The sequence below is a fragment of the Hemitrygon akajei genome, chromosome 19, assembly GCF_048418815.1.
Source record: "Hemitrygon akajei chromosome 19, sHemAka1.3, whole genome shotgun sequence".
Lineage (NCBI taxonomy): Eukaryota > Metazoa > Chordata > Chondrichthyes > Myliobatiformes > Dasyatidae > Hemitrygon > Hemitrygon akajei.
Genome location: NC_133142.1, coordinates 74,206,708 through 74,229,231, shown reverse-complemented (window position 1 = coordinate 74,229,231; position 22,524 = coordinate 74,206,708). Strand labels below are relative to the sequence as shown.

At 38.3% G+C, this 22,524-nt stretch overlaps 1 protein-coding gene across 3 annotated transcripts in view; it reads right to left on the bottom strand.

The window, feature by feature from the left end:
• Positions 1–22,524, bottom strand: part of celsr3 (cadherin, EGF LAG seven-pass G-type receptor 3) — a 355,541-nt gene that overhangs the window by 290,417 nt on the left and 42,600 nt on the right. For all 3 annotated transcript variants that reach the window (XM_073072880.1, XM_073072882.1, XM_073072881.1), the window contains exon 2: positions 890–1,528. In XM_073072880.1, the coding sequence (XP_072928981.1) occupies positions 890–1,528 (639 nt within the window). The remainder of the gene's footprint in view (positions 1–889; positions 1,529–22,524) is intronic.

The window sequence follows — 22,524 nt, the reverse complement described above, 5'->3', positions numbered from 1 at the left end:
GCAAAGAATTTAATCTCAGTCTTCAGGGATCTACAATGGAGATGTTCAATAAATATAACTATAAATGTAATTGCAGTTACTTAACTGTAGAAAAAATGAATGGATGGATCTAATATCCAATGGCAAAATCTTAGTTTACAAAATAATTTAAAATGTAAGGGACTGGAAGGTGTTAGACAGTGATATTTGTAACAGAAATTAAACCACAATTAGGAGAAAGTTTATAGAACAGAGCTTGTGCATTTTCTGCTCCAGAGAAAGTGAAACTAAATTAACAAAAAAACTACACCGTTTGTCTTTAAAAAAAACTGATTAGTGAGAAAGTAAGATCAAAATAAAATGCTGATAATACAAATATTAATGCTTGTTTACAAAAATATTTAAGACTACACAAAGAATAACATCCACTGCATATTGCAGAAATAGATTTACAAACACCAGAAGCTGAAAGACTATACAACTTACAATGCTTCAGTCGAAGCAAAATATTATATTAATATTACTGACACAATTCACACATTGTACAGTGCAGAGGATGGATAACATAACTTCCACAGGGTGACTAGTGAGCATGCAAAGGATTTGGGGAGCAACTGATGCTGGTCTTGCATAGGAGTAGGTGACTTGCTATCTTGACCATAACTTAAAACCAACTGGACAGCTGCAAAGGGACACAGCATCAAGTAACAGGCAAATCTGCAAGGTTTTGGTTCTTTTTTTTGGCAGTGCAAAGTTGCTGCCGTTCAACCAGACACTCCTTTAAAAGAAATGTATGTTTTAAAAAGACTACCGGTACATCAATTAAAATCTGCACATTGTTCATAAATTGTCTTTAAAACCAAGATGAAATTACTTTATTATGATGCAAAATAATTCCAGTTTTACTAACCTGTGAACTCTTCTCGACAAATGCACGTGTATCCACCCTCTTTGCGACTGCATACTCCAGAATTCTGGCAGGGATTTGAGTAGCAAAGGTTGATCTCTGTTTCACAGTAATCCCCAGTAAATCCTGGTGGACAACGGCAGCGAAGACCAGTGATCGGATGGATGGACCGGAAAAGCATGGAGCCTGAAGCAATGAATGCAGAAGAGCTGTCAAACTTCAACACTGAGATGCATTTCATGTAGTTTTCACATGGCTCCCTCAGGCAGACATTGTCATCAAATGGAAGGACCTCCAACATAGAGACAGAGGTCAGCAACATTCGACTCATATAGAGCTGTTCTTGAAGCTCCTCTGAGGAGAAGAACTGGCTCTGACTCCCACCAGGCACCAGAGCAGAAAAACTGACATTCAGAATGCTCCCACTGACATCTGTATCATTTTGTATGTTGAAAACAAATATGTCCTCCTTGGGGGCAGACAAGACTGCAGCCAGGCCTTCCACAAAGTGATTCAACAATGGAGACAGAAATCGTTCCTGTGACATGTTTTCCAGGCGTACTGTAATACTGTTGATCAACATTTCCTCTGTAATGACAATTACTCTCAGTACACACTGTGCTGTCACGCTGTGAATCCCATCTGAAAATAGATAAACAAAATCACTCAATTAGCTCAGGAATAAACAACTGGGATAATTTGTTTTAAACTTTTAAAGCTGTTAATTAAACTTGGAGGTGAACTGGTATTTCTGACACATTTTATTAATGATTAAAATGACCAATCTTCTTCAACTGACATTTGGCTAAACCACACTAATTCCATTAATTCCACACTAATGCATCACTTTCCCTAATTTCTTCTCATTGTTTGCATAAAGATAAGGTGTCACAGGACATAGAATTCTACTTTAATCACTGACAATATCAGGAAAAGACTTGTAATTGAACACAATTTCAAGGTAATATACACACATTCAACTACAGGTGACCTTTGTAATGTAGGAACTGTGCTAAGCTATTTGTAAGAGGTTAGATCCTGAAACAGTGATAAGCTGTTGATTTAGATAATTCGTTTTCATGATGTTGTTGAAGAATAACCATTGACCATTGTACAGCTGTTCTCCTTTAAATACATACACTCATTCTAATGATAGCAACCCCATCCACACTGCATAGAAACATCAACTTAAAATTTTGTGAATTAGGACCTCAAATGTCAGAGGTCCAGATACAAGGGAGAAATGAGAAAGGTCACGCTAATCGGTTAGATGTAGAGTGAGAGGAATCACATGAAGCATGGACTATCATGGACCAATCACCAACTTCTCAAAGGCAGCTAGGGATGGGCAATAAATGCTGGCTTAGCTGGTGATGCCCATGTCCTGTAAATGAATATTTTTTAAAAATTGGGACAAACATTTCATCTCAACTCTAACTCTTCAATTTTATCTGACAAGAATGACAACTAAGCAGCGTTTCCATCCCAATGATACTCCTGATTCCATCTCTTGCATTTTTTTCAACTAAACCAACAACTCTTCCACACTTGTTGAATGTTTGCATCTTAGCTGATCAATTTGGAGAGTGAGTTGAGTGCAAGCTTTCTATCTTTAGGAGGCAGCCTGATGTACTGACCCACTATTACATGACAAAAGTTAACAAAGAGACAAATGAGCTACATTCCATCACTTTCTGCTGTTCCACTCCATGAATAAATGGGCTATTGAATTTGCCTCCTTTATAGTCACCATACCAGTTCAAAAATAATCTTCAAGCACCAAGAGAACATGTAGGTACAAATTTTATTCTATGTATCACAATTGTAGCATCTGCGTTTAGCCCTCTAGTTGCTCTCAAGTGGTGAGCTAAATGTATAACCTCTCATTAAACCAAGGACAGCATGGATGGCAGACATGAGGAGTTCAGGTAATACAATTAAATTTGGTTTAGCTGTGCAAGTTAGCTAGGTTATTGAAACCCAACAGACATACAAGCATGAAGGTTAGACATTAGGAATGTTCCTGACAAAGAGGGCACAACAGTTGAGATAAAATGATGAATTGTATAATCAAGCTTCATTCATTGAAGATGTTCAAAGTGAGGTGACAAGCTTATTATGTAACAAAAGGCTGTCTTACCACCATGGTCTCCAAGGGTTTATTTCAACACTTTTGGGTGTGAAAGAGGAACTTCACAGATTTTAATTTTCCTGTGAGTAGGTTTAGCATTTTTCTGCACCTTGTTCAAAAGATTTCCTTGCAAAACCGAACTACATTGATATACAGTGGGGTGAATGAATCACATATTGGCTTCTTGCATGTTATTTTCATATGTTTAGAACTTGATTTTAGAGTCAATTCAAATTAGAGATTGAAATATAATTAGAATTGTTTTAATCAACAAACACAGCCGCTAAGCACTATTTCAAAGTTCAAAGTACATTAATTATGTATACAACCTTGAGAAACATCATCTTGCAGACAGCCACAAAACAAAGAAACACATACACCTATATCAATATCAAACCAAATTTTTATTGTTCTATCAATATGAATTACTAAAAATAATCATCTATGAAATTGTATGGCTCAAGGTCCACCTTGGTTCATTAGTTAGTCCTTACAAATATGACATCAAAAAATATTGTAACATTGTGGGATGTTTCCTCTACCTCCTCCATAATATCCTGAGTACTGTGGGCCTGAACACTGAGATACAGTCTAATGTTAACTTTAATAAAAAAAATAAAACCAGCATCAACCTCTACCCCATATCTCTAATTTTATACCGTAGATTGGATTTTCTTTTTGTATACTGTTTCATTGCTTCAGAGAAAAAAAAGCTCTGTGTCCTATTGTCTCATGGCTTGAAAGGCTATACCTCTTCAGTTTATGGACCTCTTTCAGAGGAAACTGGGGTTGTTTCCTTCGGAACAGAGGTGGTTAAGGGGAGACTTTACTGAGTTGCATAAAATTATGCAGGGTATATTTAAACAGGAAGGACATAATCCTCCAGTTAGGAGTTCAAAAATAATGGACAGAGATTTACATTGGTGGAAGATTTGAAGAGAGGTGAGGAAATATCTCTACCACAAACCTTATGCCAAAGCAGGTGGTGGTAACATGGAAATTAAAGGATGTTAGAGGTAGATGTCTTCATTACAGTTAAAAAGGGCCTGGAGGTATATGTGGAGAATGTTGGAGTGACGTTTGGTAGCTCTCTTCCAACTGGCATGGAGACATGACCTCATTTTCCCTGCTAAAGGTTTAAGATTCCATAACTCAAAAAGCCTCAAAGCTACTTCCTGAGCTGCTTCCATTATTTCAATCTCTTTAGTACTTCAGTCAAACCATATCTGGACCTTGAGTCAGGATGTCAACTCACCAAAGTACTAAACAGCTTGAACATGTCTTATAACTCATTAACGAAATAAGTAGCATAACTTAAACCTATATTTTTAAAGTTTCCATTCTATGGAGTAAGTTCATTGCACAGAAAATCGTGTAGAAAATCAAAAACACATGAAACTCTGCACATGCTGGAAATCCAAAGCAATACACGCAAAATGCTGGAGGAAATCAGCAGGTCAGGCAGCTTCTATGGAAATGAAGAAACATTTGATGGTTTGGTCCAAGCCCCTTCTTCAGGATGGGAAAGGAAGGGAGAAGATGCTGGAATAAAAGGGTGGGGGAGAGAACAAGGATAGCTAGAAGATGATAGGTGAAGTCTGGTGGGTGGGAAAGGAAGGAATCTGATAGGAGAGGAGAGGATCATAAGCAAAATGGAAGGAGAATGCGGTGATAGGCAGGTGAGAGGAGGAGGTAGGAGGCCTGAGTGAGGATGAGAAGAAGAGGGGAGGGAGAGGTTGGAGGCTGTCCAGTCAGAATATAACTTGCTGAGGGTGGCATCATCTTGGCACAAGAGATCATGGGAATGAGAATGGGAAGTTCCACTTTTTGCGGATGGAAACGAGATGCCCAGCAAAATGATTCCCAAATTTACGACAGGTCTCACCAATGTAGAGGAGGCCATATAGGGAGCACCACACACATTAGATGACCCCAGCAGATTTGCAGGTGAAGTGTTGCCTCACCTGAAGGGACTGTTTGAGGACTTGAATGGAGGTGAGGGAGGAAGTCAATGGGCAGGTGTAGTACTTCAGACACTTGCAGGGATAAGTGCTGGGAGGGACATTAGTGGGGATGGATGAATGGTCACGGAAATCATGGACGGAGTGATTCCTTCGAAAAGCGGAGAGCAGGGGGAGGTAAAAATATGTTTGATAGTAGTATATCTTTAAAGATGGCAGAAGTTGTGGAGGAGGATGTTTTGGATGCAGAGGCTCATGGGACGTTAGGTAAGGACAAGAGGAACTCTGTCACTGTTAAACTACTTAATGGCCTATATAATGGAACAGAATGTCATCAGTCCATTTTTCATGTGAGTGCAGATTACAGAAGGGTTAAGAAGCTGCAAGGATTTGGAAAACCAAGTGCATTCACAGAGGAAAAATGATCAGGAATGAGAAGCTTCAGATGGAACAAAATGGAGATATTTAAATAACCTGAAGTGACAACACTCTGTTTAGCATAAGACTTTGGCATATACGAATTAGATTAACAAATCAGTCACCATCAAGGAATTTAATCCTTATTCTGAGTTGTTGAATTTGTTTGTTGAGTCAAGCATATGTAACAAACAACTATTTAAAGCCTCGGTGGACTTAATTTAGAGTGGGAATTCTCAACTTTTTTTTGTCATGGATCCCTATCACGGATTAGAGAACCCCTCAATTAGAGAATAACAGAGCCACACTGTGTGATTGCAAACAGTTTCAACCATTCAGAATTAAATGGTAAAGCAAAATTCTAAATGGCCCCACAAGCTATAGAAAGTACCATTTCCAAAATGGAGCGCACAATGAATCTGAGATGGAAGTCCCAGCTGGTACAATGCAATAGGAGTGTGATCACTCAAGAGGACTACAATATTCTCCTAACAGGCTGTCCTCACTTAGCTGTGGAAGTCAATCCAGGATACACATGTTCTACTGCAGTAAGGGTAAGACTAAGTGGTGGTTGCGGTTAGTGGTTAGATCATTTGATTGTTCGGTCTCTTGGTACATATGTATCACAATAGTGTAGCTGAATATAGAACAATCCCCAGGCTCAGTAGAGATCACAGGAGGATACAAAAACTTTTAACAGAATTTACTATGATAGAACAAAGGGGAGTCAAGAAAACTGGCCCAAAAAATGATCTGATGTTTTATTTTGTTTCTGAAAGATGTGGGCTTGTTTACATCTCGACAATTGCTTCCAGAAAGAAAAGTAATAAATTGTAACCTAAAATGTGCCCTAAAACAAACAGAATATCAATCACAAACAAGAGAAACTCTTCAAATGCTGGAAATCCAAGCAACATGCACAAAATGCTGGAGGAACTCAACAGGCCAGGCAGCATCTATGGAAAAGAGTACTGTTGACAGTTTGGGGAAATACCCTTTGGCAGAATTGGAGGAAAAAAAGATGAGGAGTCAGAGTTAGAAGGTGGGGGAAGAGGAAGAAACACAAGGTGACAGGTGGAACTGGGAGAGGAAATAGAGAGCTAGGAAGTTGATTGGTGAAAGAGATACAGGGCTAGAGAAGGGGAAATCTGATAAAAGGCCATGGAAGAAAGAAAAGGTGGAGGAGCATCAAAGGGAGGTGATGGGCAGTTAAGGAAACAAGGTCAGAAGAGGGAAAAGGAATGGGGAATGGTGAAGGGGAGGCATTACTGGAAGTTTGAGAATTCGATGTTCTTGCTATCAGGTTGGAGGCTATCCAGACATAATATAAGGTGTTGCTTATCTTTAGTTCTGGAAAGAAAAGCCTCATCCTGAGAGCAGATTGCTCCCTACATGACTCCCTTTGTCCATTCGTCCCTCCCCACTGATCTTCCTCCTGACACTTATCCTTGCAAGTGGAACAAGTGCTACACCTGCCCCTGCACCTCCTCCCTCAGTACTACTCAAGGCCCTAAACAGTCCTTTCAGGTGAGCCAACACTTTGCCAATGATTCTGTTGGGGTCACCTACTGTATCTGGTGCTTCTGGTGTGGCCTCCTGTACATTGGCGAAATACAACGTAAACTTGGAGACCACATCACCGAGCACCTACACTCCATCCGCCAAAATAAAGTGGGATTTCCCAGTGGCCACCCATTTTAATTCCACTTCCCATTCCAACATGTCAGCCCACGGCCTCTTCCACTGTTGCAATGAGGCCACACTCACATTGGAGGAGCAACACCTTATATTCCATCTGGGTAGCCTCCAACCTGATGGCATGAACACTGATTTCTCTAACTTCCAGTAATGCTTACACTCCTGTCACCATTCTCTATTCCCTCTCTCACCTTATCTCCTTTCCTGTCCATCACCTGCCTCTGATGCTCCCTCCCCTTTTCTTTCTTCCATGGCTTTCTGTCTTCTCTTATCAGATTCCTCCTTCTCCAGCCCTGTATCTCTTCTTCCTCTCCCCCCCCCCCCCCCACAACCTTCTAACACTGACTCATCTTTTTTTTCTCCAGTCCTGATGAAGGGTCTAGGTCCAAAACATCAACTATATTCTTTCCTATGGATGCTGCCTGGCCTGCTGAGTTCCTCCATCATTTTGTATGCGTTGGCTGAATATCAATTTATGATTCAAAGCTGTATCTCTCTTTCACCAGGTAGAATATTAAACCAGTCAGTACAAAAATTCTGCACCTTAAAGGAAGACAACTTATTATTAAACATTGAAATGGATTTTGAATTTGTAATAATGGTGAAACCATAATGTGCATTATTACACAATGATACAGGAAGTAATTTCAGGATTTCCACACTTGCATAATTCCTCAAGCTGCTGACACTGATTAAGTGCTCTTCTATAGGTTACACCATTTTTAGCCTTCTCCATTGTAGTCAAAAATATGAAAACAATGAAAAAAATCATAAAATCAGAAATCTAGAGGAGTTTTAATTCTGAAATAAAAACTAACAATGTTAGTAACCTTCATCTGATCAGGCAACATCTGTGAGAAAGAAAAAAAATAATTTTTAAGCTCCTCTTCCAGTGAAGGACCGACCCCCAACCTGAAACATTAACTGTTTCTTTCTGCTGAGCAGCTGGTTTCTGTAATATATGGATCTATTTCTTTTAGTGCAATGACTCCCCTTAGCACTAATTATTGACTTAACTTGCACATGCGCAGTGATTGTTGCTCTCTCTGCAAAGTGAATATACACATTAACTTCTCTGAGTGTGTACCTTTATTTGATATGCAGTTGTACAGACAAAACAAATTGGCAATGAGAATGAGCAGCAAATATCACCAACTTCACCAATAGTTAGGAGACGACAGAATTTGAAGAAAGGGAAACAGACAGCAAAAGAGAAGAGTGAACCAATACAGAGAAGGTGGTCAATGATGCAAGAGGGTGCATGAGTAAAGGCTGATTTATATTTGTACGTCGCATCGACGTCGTAGGTAATGCGTACCCTACGCAATAGGGTGACGTGCACCTCTCCAGAAAAGTTACTCGCGCGTCACGGCGACACAGACCGCAACAATTGTGATTGGTCTGCTTGGAAGCATCACATTTCCTCCTCCGCATTTCCGGTTGCTTCTTCTTCACCATGTCTGTAGGCTGTGCGTACACTGATGCAAAATAGATGAACCAAATTGTCAAATCGACCTGCCAACATGCGAAAATGTTTGAAATGCATTTCTTTGTCCATGTCTCTCACAAAGAAACTCAACACAGTGGCAGAGAAACCCCACCGCCAACTAGCGTTTTGGCACACACTCGCTACGGCGTAGAGCGACACAGAAGTGAAAATCAGGGTTATGGCGTAGGCTGCAGTGTAGCCCATATGCATGAGTATAAATCAGCCTTAACAGTGCACAGTACACAGTGAGAGATGCACAACTGGCAGAGGTAAAGTAACAATAATGTGACAATGGCCTTAATCAATGATGAATTTGATAGTGCTAATGAGGACTGAGAATTGTTTATTGAGAGAGTTGAACTGTATTGTAATGCTAATGATGTGGATGAGATAAAGAACGTCTCCACACTTCTTAGCTTAATGGATGCTAGAACTTAAGGTCTCTTACGCAATTTAGTAATTCCTGAGAAGCCAGCAAGCAAGATATTCAATGAAATTGTTGCAATATTTCAAAATCACAAGGCCAAAACTACTAGTCAATATCTGAGAGATTTAGGTTTCACAAAAAGTACCAGTCAAAGGATAAAAGCATTTCTGAACATACTGCAGAACTGTGCAAAACCTTCCTAATACTGTGACTTTAGAGATGGACTTCCTGATGCATTAAGGGACAGGCATGTATGTGGCACTCAAAAGAGGTTACTGTCAGAAAGAGTCCTAACCTTAAAATGGGCATTGACCATTGCAACATCATTGGAGACTGTAGCAAATGATACAGACTAAATAAAAGGTGTTCAGAATGTGAAATGCACAAAACGTCCGAGTGGTGCAAAAATGCTATCAATGTTGCAAATCTTCCCAAGATGCAAATGATTATTGGTTCGAAGAAAAAGTTTGCTTAAATTGTCACAGACAATACCATATAGAGTGAGTGTGCAAGTCAGAGAAAAAGCAAAACCAAAGAGAAAAAAGCAGAGTGAAGTTTCAAACACAAAACAAATGCATAAAGTGACTGAATATGAAATTGAATCAAACACAGAATCTAAAAAATGTGAGCTGTCATGGCTAGAACTGTATAGCATTAATGAAGCAGAATCCAAAATCATATGTATCACAACAGACACACAACTAGCAGAGGTAAAGTAACAATAATGTGACAATGGCCTTAGTCAAGAAAATCTGATGAATTTCAGATTCAGATTCAGTTTATTGTCATTTAAAAACCACAAATGCAATGCAGTTAAAAAATGAGACAACGTTCCTCCAGAATGATATTACAAAAGCATATGACAAAACAGACTACACCAGAAAATCCACATAACGTTTGGCATTCCCCAATCCAGAGTCTGGAGAGGCTGCTGCGTATTAATATCGCGCTACCATCCTAGCTCGTTCCCCGGAAAGGAGCTCCAATCCCACCAGACAAACAAGACCAAAAACTAAAGCTACAAGACCTGCACAAAACCACATATTTACAACATATAGCTACAACAGTACAAACAATAGCATAATTGATAAAAAAAACAGACCATGGACACAGTAAAAATTTGATAGTGCTAATGAGGACTGAGAATAAAAGTGATATTAAAATCTGGTATAAAACTGAAAATGCAACTGGATACAGGGTCAACTTTGTCTGTAATGTCAGAGGATGACTACAGCACACTGATTTCTAAGCTACCTTTAAAAAAGACCTCGATGGTGTTAAAGACGTACACAAGCGAAGAAGCGTCTCCCAACAGCCTGAAAGTAAATGTGATGTACAAAGGCAAAACTCAGCAGTTAGGTGGTGAAAAGCTGAGGGCCAGAACTTTCTGGACTTGGACGGTTGAGAAAAATCCAAATAGACTGGCACACAGTCAAAGCCCTCAATGTGTCTTCAACAGGTAACTGCAGCCCAAACAGTAACACTAATCAGAGACTGTCACAGCTGCCTAATGTTAATGAGAAGGGTATTGACATAAAAGCCAAAATTGAACTGGATGAAGCAGAAACATCAAGATTCCATAGAGCATGCCCAGTGCCTTTCACACCATGTCCTAAAGTGGGTACTGAACTTCAGAGATTGGAGATGTCTGACATTCTCTCCCAAAGTTGAGTGGAGTGATTAGGCCATGTCTATTGTCCTAGTGATCACGAAAGGGAAGGCTGGAGCTGTTCGCAAAGTGAGCATCAACCGTGTAGTATCCCCCACCTCGAATAGAAGACAGACAAGGCAGGGAGAGGTTTGCAATGACTGACTTGTCACAAGCCTATCTACAAATGGCGAATGATGAGTCAAAACAGGAAGCTCCTCACAATCAACACTCACAAGGGACTGTTCCACTATAATAGTCTTGCCTTTGGGGTCGCATCAGCTCCAGCAACTTGACTAAGAGCAATGGACCAAGTGATCCAAGATATCCCAATTACACAAGTTACTTTGATGACATAATTGTGACTTGCAAGAATGATGAAGAACACCTCCAGAACCTCAGTAAAGAGCTTACCAGGGTGAATGAGTATGGTCTGTATGCAAAGAGACAACTGTGAGTTTCTCAGGAATAAAATCACATATTGTGGACATGTCACTGACAAGCATGGCTTACAAACATCACAAGAGAAGACTGAAGCAGTGCTACAGGCACTCAAACCCAAAAATGTGTCACAGCTCAAGACAAACTTGGGCCTTGCAAACTTGGCAGAAATCAGTTTCTCCCAAACATTGTTACAATGCTGCACCCATTGAATGCACCATTGCAGACAGCAGCAAAGTGGGAATGGTCAGAAAGATGTGAAAGAGCATTGAAGGAAACAAAGAGACTAATAATATCTGATGAATGCTCACCCATCAAGGCACATCTCTGCCCATCATACTGGCGTGTGATGTATCCCCGTATGGCATTGGTGCCATTTTGTCACATACCATGAAAGATGGATCTGAAAACATATTTGCAGTTGCTTCAAGATCACTGATGAGAGGCCCTTCATCTTGTATTGGAGTAAATAAGTTCCACCACTAACTCTATGGACAAAAGTATACTCTACTGACAGACCACCAGCCCCTTGTGTCCATTTTCAATCCCAGGAAGGTAATCCCAGTGATGTCTGCTAGACAAATGGACATCCAGTAGGATAGCTACAAGAACTAGACCACTGATGTATACAGTGGAGGTTGGAGATCATACATGGAGACACCATGTGGACCAGATACTGAATGCTCAGCTTAAGTACAGCACAGAAACAGGCCCTTTGGTCCATCTAACCTGTGCCAAGCCATTTAAACCTCCACCGAGGTTGGGTGGGACTACAACTAGAGGTCATGGGTTAAGTGTGAAAGGTGAAAAGTTTAAGGGGCACATGAGGGAAAACTTTATTCAGAGGGCCATGACAGGGTGGAACAAGCTGCCAGTGCCACCTTTGGTACATGGTACATGCCAGCTGGATTTCAATGCTCGAGAGAAGTTTGGATAGGTACATGGATAGTTTGAGAGCTATGTTCCCAGTGCAGATCAATGGGATTAGGCAGCTTGACACAGACTAGATGGGCTGAAGGGCCTGTTTCTGCACTGTACTTTTCTATGGCTGTCACATTTTATAAAGTAGTATAATCTTTTAAAGTTTTCTCTGTTATCTTAATAGTACTGTATATATGTTCTAATCTTTATTTCCTTAAAACATTTGAAACACATGCAATAAAACAGTTTTCTGTAAGAATTCTTATATGCAGAAGAACAATTTTTTGAGATGTGCTCACAGCATGATTGCTGCACCTGTGATTCTTTTCCAGTGACATCAGACAACAACCAGTTTTTGGAAAAGGAAAAGTAGATACCCATGGTTCTGTGTAGGCAAGTTTTTTTAACAAAAGCTCAAGAGCTAGCTCCATGAAGGGCGCTGAGTAGGCTACGGTCAATTATGGAAAACTCTGAACATCCTCTACATAGCACCATCCAGAGACAGAGAAGCAGTTTCAGCGACAGGTTACTATCGATGCAATGCTCCTCAGACAGGATGAAGAGGTCAATACTCCCCAATGCCATTAGGCTTTACAATTCAACCGCCAGGACTTAAGAACTTTTTAAAAGCTATTATTAATGCTTTTTGAAATAGTGATTTAGATGCATATCATATTTTTTACTGAGTTAAGTATCATATGTAATTAGTTTTGCTACAACAAGTGTATGGGACATTGGAAAAAAGTTGAATTTCCCCATGGGGATGAATAAAGTATCTATCTATCTATCATGTCATCACTGCTGATTGCAATAATTAGACTATTAAAATGTTGAGGCGAATCTGGCTCGTTGGCATCAATTGAAAGCAACTTTAAGACTGTGCATGTAGTGCTTTTGTCAAATGTCCAAGTCTTACCAATAACTACTGACTACACATTTGTATGTCACCTACTTAAATCTATTCCGATGCAGGACCAAATATAACTTATTCAGATCTGTGTATAAAATCACAGCCTTTGTTATCAAATGGATTTGGGTTGCTGTAGACTCTTAGATTAGATTAGAAGAAACGTGTGGGAGTGGAGGGGGAATGCGAACATTTTATTTCATGCTTTAGCATTTTTAACTAGATCTTTTTGAGCTTTTAATGCTTTAATTCAATTTTGATAGTTTTAAAATTGTCTCTGAATTATAGGCATTTGACTTGACAGCTTTTGCCTTTGACCAATGTCTATCACAGTGATCCAGGAGCCATTCTTTTAACTACTTCATCTGAGGCCTCAACACCCAACTCGAATGTGAAAAGGCTGCAATAGAATCAAAACCATATTTCTTATTACAGACATATGATGTGGACTATTTTGCTTTATAGCAGCAGTACAGTGCAATAATATAAATTTTTTGCTTCCTTAAGGTTGTTATAGCCGGATTGGTAATGGGGCAACTCCCATTACCTATTAAATGCACCCAATAGCCTCTGACAACCAAATCCAGCTCCTGGCTTTCACGTGTGTGTGAGTTGGCTACAAAGCCCACTGGAACCATTTCCACTGACAGAAGGGGCAAAGGCAAGTTATTGGCACCTTAAAAGCAGTCACCGAGCAGACGGGGCTCAACTATACCAACTACATGGGGAAGGCTTTGGGAGTAAACCTTAAGGGAAAAATTCAGGTCTGGAATCCCTAAGACAATCCTACATTGAGTTTAACACTGACTTGCAACCCTGCGGTGCTGAACAGTATGAGTCTCTGCCATTCCTTTGGGTTCATCGGATGCATGTAGGAGAGAGCTTACGACATGGGCAACAGCTTGCTCTCCATATTATTATGCTCAGGCTTGCATATCCAGACAGCTAGGATGCAACATCCATGGTCTACTCTGACCTATGGAGGCATAATCATATAATAAGAATTACTGTATGAAATATACTTTTAAAAAATCACATTCAATAAGTGGTGTAAAAAGAGAGCAAATATAGTGAGTTAATGTTCATGGGTTCATTGTCCATTCAGAAATCTGATGGCAGAGAGAAATAAACTGTTTCTAAAACAACGCTGTACCTTCTAAATTGTAGCACCTCTTGTACCTTCTAATTGTAGCATCTCTGCATACAATCCACAAGTGCATGGAAACAGTAAGGTGGTAATGTAGTATTATACATTTCTATATGCTTTAATGTGGCAGAACAAGCAGCAAGGTACATGTAAGGAATGTTGAAAAAAACAGAGCAGTTCTGAGGCCTTGCCCCTTCTCCTATCAGTAGAAATGGTTCTATGGACCAGAACAAGGAATTCCGAACATAGCAGGATGTCTGCAGCAGTTCTATTAAAGACATGGCCATAAATTGAATCTAACTTGTGTTCTACTGGCACTGCGCTAATGCATTATCTTCAACAGACCAGAACAGGGAAGCATTCAACAGTGAATCGAACTCCACCCTCCGTACACAGACATGTAAGACACAGTTTCTTTATGTCCGCCTTTAATCTCTCCCTTTTCCGACAAACTTTGAAACTTCAACTTTACTCCATCGGATCTATAGAGTAACAGTTATAATTATGGCTACTCTCAGAGGCGCCAAAAGAAATCTGGACCCAGGCAATGGGAAAACCAAAAAACTGACGAATTCTCGGAGGAACCCCACCCCCCCCAGGTGAAGCGACTAAAGTCTCAAATCAGCAGTATCGGCATTAAAAAAACTCGATTAAAAGAGAAATTTGAAGGAAAAATTGACTCCCTGAGCCTTGATCTTAAAGAAATTAGTCGAAATGCTGCTGACCTTTCTTCTCGTTTGGAAAAAGCTCAACAATGGATCGTCGATCTCGAAGCTCGATCACCTCGGAATAATATTCAAATTGTTGGATTAAAAGAGAAATCAGAATCAGCCGACACACTGGATTATTTTGCAAAAATGTTTCAATCTTTATTTCCGGAGGTTTGTTCGCTACCTCTGGATATCGAAATGGCTCACAGAATTGGCACTTTAAAACTTTTGGATCAAGGTAAAAACAGACATATTGTTGTGCGTTCTCTCCGTTTCAGAAACAAAGACCGCATTATTAAGCTTGCAAGAAATAAAGGCTGTTTCAGTATCAAGATTCAGAGATTCGCTTTTGTGAAGACTTTCCACATGAAATTGTTAATAAGTGTGCTGGATTTGCATCGGTTATGAAATTAGCATATCAAAAAATAGCTTTTTCCACTGCTCCGGTATCCAGCTAAATTAAGGCTTTTGGTCAAAAAGTCTGGCGCTCATACTTTTGATGACCCAGCCGAAGCATTGCATTTTATTAACTCTTTACCTGATGAACTTGATGACGAGTCTGAAGCCTGAAGTTTTAATGATTTATAATGGCTTGATTGTCTTGCGGTGTAAAGAGTGATGAGATTGGAAGATTCGATGGTTACAGAAAGTCTTTACCTTAAAATGCATTTTTATCTCTGAAAAAGACTGGTTTGGATAGTTTTAACCTCAGAAGACATAGCGGGAGAACTGTTGATAGACTGTAGATAAGTTTGAGCCATCTAGAATTTTTTTTCTGCAGCATTTAAATGAATTAATTGTTTTTTTTTGTTCCGTATGCTTTAGTAAAGACCTTTTAAGTAACTATTTGGATTTCATTATGTCTTAAAGATAGACTGGATAATTTAAAGATGACGATTGTTTTTCTTTTGTGCAAATATTTCAAGAATTGTTTTAGATGTGTTTTTCTTCCCTTATTTAATATTATGAAGATTACTTTCAAATTGAAGGTCATTTTGTTTTACAAGAAAAACACTTTCCTTCCAAGTTAAAGATATATGTCGACTGTAATGAGTTTTATGTTCGGTAGAGGGAGACAGAGATTACTTTTTTTCACTTTTTTAATTACTTAGGTAGGCGGAGTTTGTATTTGCATCTTTGCTTTCCTTGGGGCTTGTGTCGATTGATATCCACTTGTTTCTGGGCTTTGTAGTTTGGGTGGGTTTCTTTTCTTTTTTTATCCCCATTATGGAATCCCGGAGCATACGCTAATTATTTTTAATGCTGTTCATCTCCACCATTTTCGACTACCTTATCCTGACATGCGTCTAACAAATCTTTTTAGATACAAAGTTTAATGATGATATCTAAACAGTTAAATGTTTTAACTTGGAATGTTTGCAGTTGGAATCATCCTATTAAGCATAAGAAAACATTTAAAGTTATTAACCAATTCCAGCCTGATATAATCATTGCTCAAGAGACGCATATCAGGTTATGTGATAAAAATAGCTTTTTTAAATTTTGGAAGGGTTCTCAGTTTCATGCAAACTCCCAGAGTAAAACTAGTGGTGTCTCTATTTTTATTGATTCCAATACCCCTTTTAATCAGGAGGATATTATAGCCGATATTAGAATTTTGATTGTTAAAGGAATAATTTGTAATAGGAAAATGGTTTTGGTTAATATTTATGGACCCAGTGTAGATGATCCCTCTTTTTTTTAAAGCTGTTTTTGCTCTATTACCTGATTTAAATGAATATATGTTATTAATGGGTGGTGATTTTAATACTTGTTTAAATCCTTTAATGGATAAGTCATCATCCAAACATCAACTCCTTAATCGTTCTGCATCACTTATTAATTCCTTTTTAATTGATTATGGTTTAATTGAGATCTGGAGGCATATGTACCCTAGTGATAGAGAATACTCTTTTTTTTCTCACATGTTCATAATAAATATTTGAGAATCGACTATTTTATAGTCAACCCTTGACTTTTATTTAATGTTCAGAAATGTGAATATGATGCGATTGCTATCTCTGATCATGCTCCTTTAAACTTAATATTTGAACTGAAAGATGTTGTTTCTACCAGACAATTTTGGCATTTTCCAGAACATTTATTACAAAGTTCAGAATTTGTTGAGTTTATTGAAACTCAGATAGAAGAGTTTTTTCTCTTTAATAATACAGGAAGTGTCTCAAAGCTAGTAATTTGAGATACATTAAAAGCTTATTTACAATAGACAATAGGTGCAGAAGTAGACCATTCGGCCCTTTGAGCCTGCACCACCATTTTGAGAGCATGGCTGATCATCCACTATTAATACCCGGTTCCTGCCTTGTCCGCATATCCCTTGATTCCCCTATCCATAAGATACCTATATAGCTCCTTCTTGAAAGCAAATGTGGTCAAATTATTTCAAATATAGCTAAATTGAAGAAACAAACAAGAATGGAACTAGATAAAATCTCTAAACAAATTAAAGAATTAGATAACATCAGTGCAATCTCTCCAAATGTTGTTTCATTTAAAAGAGTAGAATTACAATCACAGTATAATTTATTACTAACATATCCTATTGAAGGATATTTGCTTAAATTGAAAAGTCAATTTTATATTTTTGGGGATAAAAATAATAAGCTCTTAGCTTCCCAATTAAGAGCAGCTAGAGCTAAAAGACAAATTTTAAAGATTTGTAAAAATAATGGAGATATAGCAAGTAACCATGAGGATATTAATAATACTTTCAAGATTTTTACTCAGATCTTTTTAGATCTCAATTTCCTGCAGATTCCTCCAAAAAGAAGGCTTTTTTACATAAGATTAAATTTCCACAAATTTCTGTTGAAGATCAACAGATGCTTGATGCTGCAATTACCGAGCATGAAATTCAGAAAGCTATTTTATCAATGCAATCAGGTAAAGCTCCTGGACTTGATGGTTATTCAGTGGGATTTTACAAAAAAATTTGAAAGATTACTTTCTCCGTATCATATAACCATATAACAATCACAGCACGGAAACAGGCCATTCCGGCCCTCCTAGTCCATGCCGAACTCTTAATCTCACCTAGTCCCACCTACCCGCACTCAGCCCATAACCCTCCACTCCTTTCCTGTCCATATACCTATCCAATTTTACCTTAAATGACTCAACTGAACTGGCCTCTACTACTTCTACAGGAAGCTCATTCCACACAGCTATCACTCTCTGAGTAAAGAAATACCCCCTCGTGTTTCCCTTAAACTTTTGCCCCCTAACTCTCAAATCATGTCCTCTCGTTTGTATCTTTTGGAAATATTTCATGAATCCTTTGAGAAGGGTAACTTAAAGAGCAAACATGAGGAAATCTGCAGATGCTGGAAATTCAAACAACACACTTAAAATGCTGGTGGAACACAGCAGGCCAGGCAGCATCTATAAGGAGAAGCACTGTTGACATTTCGGGCCGAGACCCTATGTCGACAGTGTTTCTCCTTATAGATGCTGCCTGGCCTGCTGTGTTCCACCAGCATTTTGTGTGTGTTGTTAGAAGGGTAATTTACCTTCTTTTTATGAAGCATCTATTTCCTTCATTCTTAAAAAAGATAAAGATCCTGTTGAATGTTCATCATATAGACCTATTTCGCTATTAAATGTGGATGCAAAAATTCTCTTTAAAATAATGGCTAATCGCTTGGAAAATACTTTAACTAAAATCATCTCTATGGATCAAACAGGCTTCATTAAAGGCCGTTACGCTTTCTCTAATGTTTGGAAATTGATGAATATTATATATTCACCATTATCTAAGCAACCTCAATGTTTATCTCTCTCGATGCAGAAAAGGCATTTGATAGAGTTGAGTGGCCATATTTGTTTAAAGTATTAGAAAAATTCGGTTTTGGTAATAATTTTAATAGGTGGATTCAAATGATTTATAAGAACCCTATTGCCGCAGTCATTACTAATTATTACAGGTCTTTTTTTTCCACTTTCTCGTGGTACTAGACAGGGATATCCATTAAGCCCTTTATTATTTAATCTTGTATTGCAGCCTTTAGCTATAACATTCCGTGAAGCTAAAAATATTCATGGTATCTCTATGACTGGAACCATACATAAGATTTCTCTTTATGCAGATGATCTTTCGATTTTTATTTTGAATCTTGAGGAATCAATTCCTAATCTTTTGGAAACACTTGAAGATTTTGGTAAATTTTCAGGATATAAACTTAACTTGAATAAAAGTGAATTGTTTCCATTAAATGCCCCTATTAGTATATATAATGATATTCCTTTTAGAATTGTTAACACATTTAGATATTTAGGTATAATTACTAAAAAATATAAAGATCTTTATAAAGCTAATACAGTTCCTTTAATGGACTCCATGAAACAACTATTTTCTAGATGGAATCCACTTACTCTTTTTTTAATAGGTCGTATCCATGCTGTGAAAATGATGATTTTACCAAGATTTTTATATATTTTCCAAAATATACCTATCTTTTTAACTAAAAAATTTTTCATTCAAATTGGCTCTCTTATTTCTTCCTTTATTTGGAACAATAAGAGACCAAGAATTAACAAGTATCATTTACTAAAATCCAAAAAAGATGGTGGACTTGCATTTCCTAATTTAAGACTGTATTATTGGGCTGTGAATATTAGACAATTATGTTTTTGGTTATACTGGCTTGATAAGAACCAAAAACCATTATGGGTTGATTTGGAATTAAAAGCTGTTAAACAATTTCATTTAACTTCAATATTAGGAGCTCCATTACCTTTACAGCTCTCTAAAATTCCAAATTTAAATCTTTACCTGGTTATTAAACAATCCCTATGGATTTGGGTTCAGTTTTGCAATTTTTAAAATTTTAAACAATTTAAGTTGTCTAATTTTTTTATATCAAAACTTTTCATTTAAACCTTCAATAATTGACCCCATTTTTCTCCTATGGAGAAATAAAGGGATCTGTTCTTTTATAGATTTATTTTGTGACAGTCGATTGATGACTTTTGAGAAGTTAATTAACAAATATTCTCTCGCTCATACACATTTTTTTCAGTATTTTCAGGTTAGACATTTTTACAACAATATTTACCTAAGTTTCCATATTTACAAGAATCTGATTTGTTGGATACCATTTTGAAGTTGAATTCTTTAGTGAGAGGTTCCATTAGCAGAATTTATAATTTATTTTTGTTACAAAAAGAAAACCTACCACTAAAGATTAAACAAGATTGGGAGAGAGAACTTAATATGACCTTTGTGAATGAAGATTGGCTTCGAGTTTTGAAAAACGTAAATTCTTCTTCTATATGTGCCAACCACTGTTTAATTCAATTTAAAATTGTTCACCATTATTATTTAACAAAGGAGAGACTATCAAAAATATTTCCTAGTATAGGCAACTACTGTGATAGATGTAAAACTGAAGTAGCTACTTTGTCACATATGTTTTGGTCATGTTCTTCATTAAAATTGTTCTGGAAATCTTTATTTTCTACATTTCTAAAGCTGTGAAAATTAATTTACAACCTAATAGATTGACTGTTCTATTTGGAATAGTTCCGCATCATATTTCATTATTTCATCTTCAGACCAACATGCAATTGCATTTGTAACATTATTGGCAAGAAGGGCTATTTTATTAAAATGGAAAGATATCTCTCCCCCTACATTAATTGAATGGTTTTCTCAAGTAATGTTATGTCTCAGTTTGTAGTAGAATTTTTGATCCCCGATTCGATTTTGAGAGAAGACGGGGCTCTTTTGCCAAATATTACCATTTAATTTGAATTATTCTATATGGTTTCCTTCCAATTTTTTTTTATAAACATGAATTGACTCTTTTTCTTTATATATTTAGATGATGGTTAAATGTATTTGTTACGAATGAGGAGCAACTCTGATGGGCAGAAGGGTACAGAATCGCCAATGCCCCCCCCCCCTTTGGAGAATCGCAAATTGCTACTATTCCGATGCTGTTATCAAAGGAAATGAGAGAGATAAACAGCTCATACATATTTATGAGAGAGGGGCACAGCACAGGTTGGAATGTCTCCTATTGACAAAGAGAGAGATTACTGCTATTGTCTCTTGGAGAAGGAATCGTGTATTGAGTACTGTTCTATTCAGTGAAACCCCTCAGGGAGCAACCAGAGTGGTCTGGTTGAGGGATTGCATCATCCCAACCTGACTGACATCCGATACCCCGTGAGTGGAGATAATCAGACGCACCAGGAGAGATGCTATGAGACCGGTGGGGGCTTGTGTGTGTGTCCACCCTTGCCTGGGTGAGGAGTCCTCCACGGAACGGTCTAAAGGATGGAGACAGATCAAGATCGTAAAAGGAAAGTCGGCAAGTCAATAGCTGTTACTCTCTCTCTCTCTCTCCAACAATTGCAACACAGTGAACAACAACTACTGCAGCCTGTATGAACAGAACTGAACTTTATATTTCCATCGGACAATTCATTATCCCCTAGACAACAATAGAGCTTACTTCTTCTTATTATTATTATCGCACTTTTAGGTTTAGTATTGATGATGTATATTATCATTGATATTATTTTTGTGTATTTTTACTAATAAATACTGTTAAAATAGTATCATCAGACTTCAACGGATACTCCTATCTTTGCTGGTAAGACACCCAGTTACGGGGTTCATAACAACTTGGGGGCTCGTCTGGGATTTGATACCAAATTGGAGGGCCAGTGAATCGGGCTTTTAAGTCCAGACTTGGATCTGGTTGTGCGGGTAACCAGACGGGAAACCAGCAAAGATGGACGTAGATGAATTTACAAAAATCCCGACTCCAGAGGCGCTAAAGGATGCCACAAAGTCGGACTTGGTAAATATTGCGAAAAGATTAAAACTCACAGAGGTGAAGTCATCAATGAAAAAGTGGGAGATACAGAGGGCCATAGCTCAGTATTATGTTAATAAGGAGGTGTTTTCGGCTGAGGTAGTGGAACCTACCCCTGAAAAGGTACCAGCTAGTGGGACGGTTCAGTTAGAGTTGGAAAAATTGAGGCTAGATGCAGAAGAGAAGAAGAGGGAGCATGAAATTAGGTTAAAAGAGCTGGAAGCAGCTGAAAAGGAGAAGGGAAGAGCTGAAAACCAGAGGGAGCATGAACATAGGTTAAAACAGCTGGAAGCAGAGGAAAGGGAGAAGGAAAGAACTGAAAGGGAGAAGGAGAAACAGAGGCAGCATGAGCTGGACATGGAGAAGTTAAGGCAAGAGCGAAGAGCTCAAGGGGCAGACAGAGAGGAGAGGTTTTATGTTAGTAGGGAGTTTAGGTTAGTACCTCCGTTTGAGGAGATGGATGTTGATAGTTATTTCTTGCATTTTGAAAAGGTGGCAGTGAATCAGAAGTGGCTCAGAGATCAGTGGGTGGCGTTGTTACAAAGTGTGTTAAAAGGGAAGGCACAACAGGCATATGTGGCGTTGTCTATGGAGGAGTCTGAGAATTACGAGGAAGTAAAACAGGCCATTCTTCGGGCCTACGAATTGGTACCTGAGGCACATAGACAAAAGTTCAGAGATTTAATGAAAGTGTGGAATCAGACGTATGCAGAGTTTGCCTATGAGAAGGGTGTACTCTTGGATCACTGGTGTACAGCAAAAATAGTGGAAGAGGACTTTCGGCGTTTCAGAGAGTTAATTCTGACTGAGGAATTTAAAGGTTGTGTTTCGGATGATATCCGGATGTATTTGAACGAGAAGCCGAATAAGTCCATATCAGAATTTGCCAGGTTCGC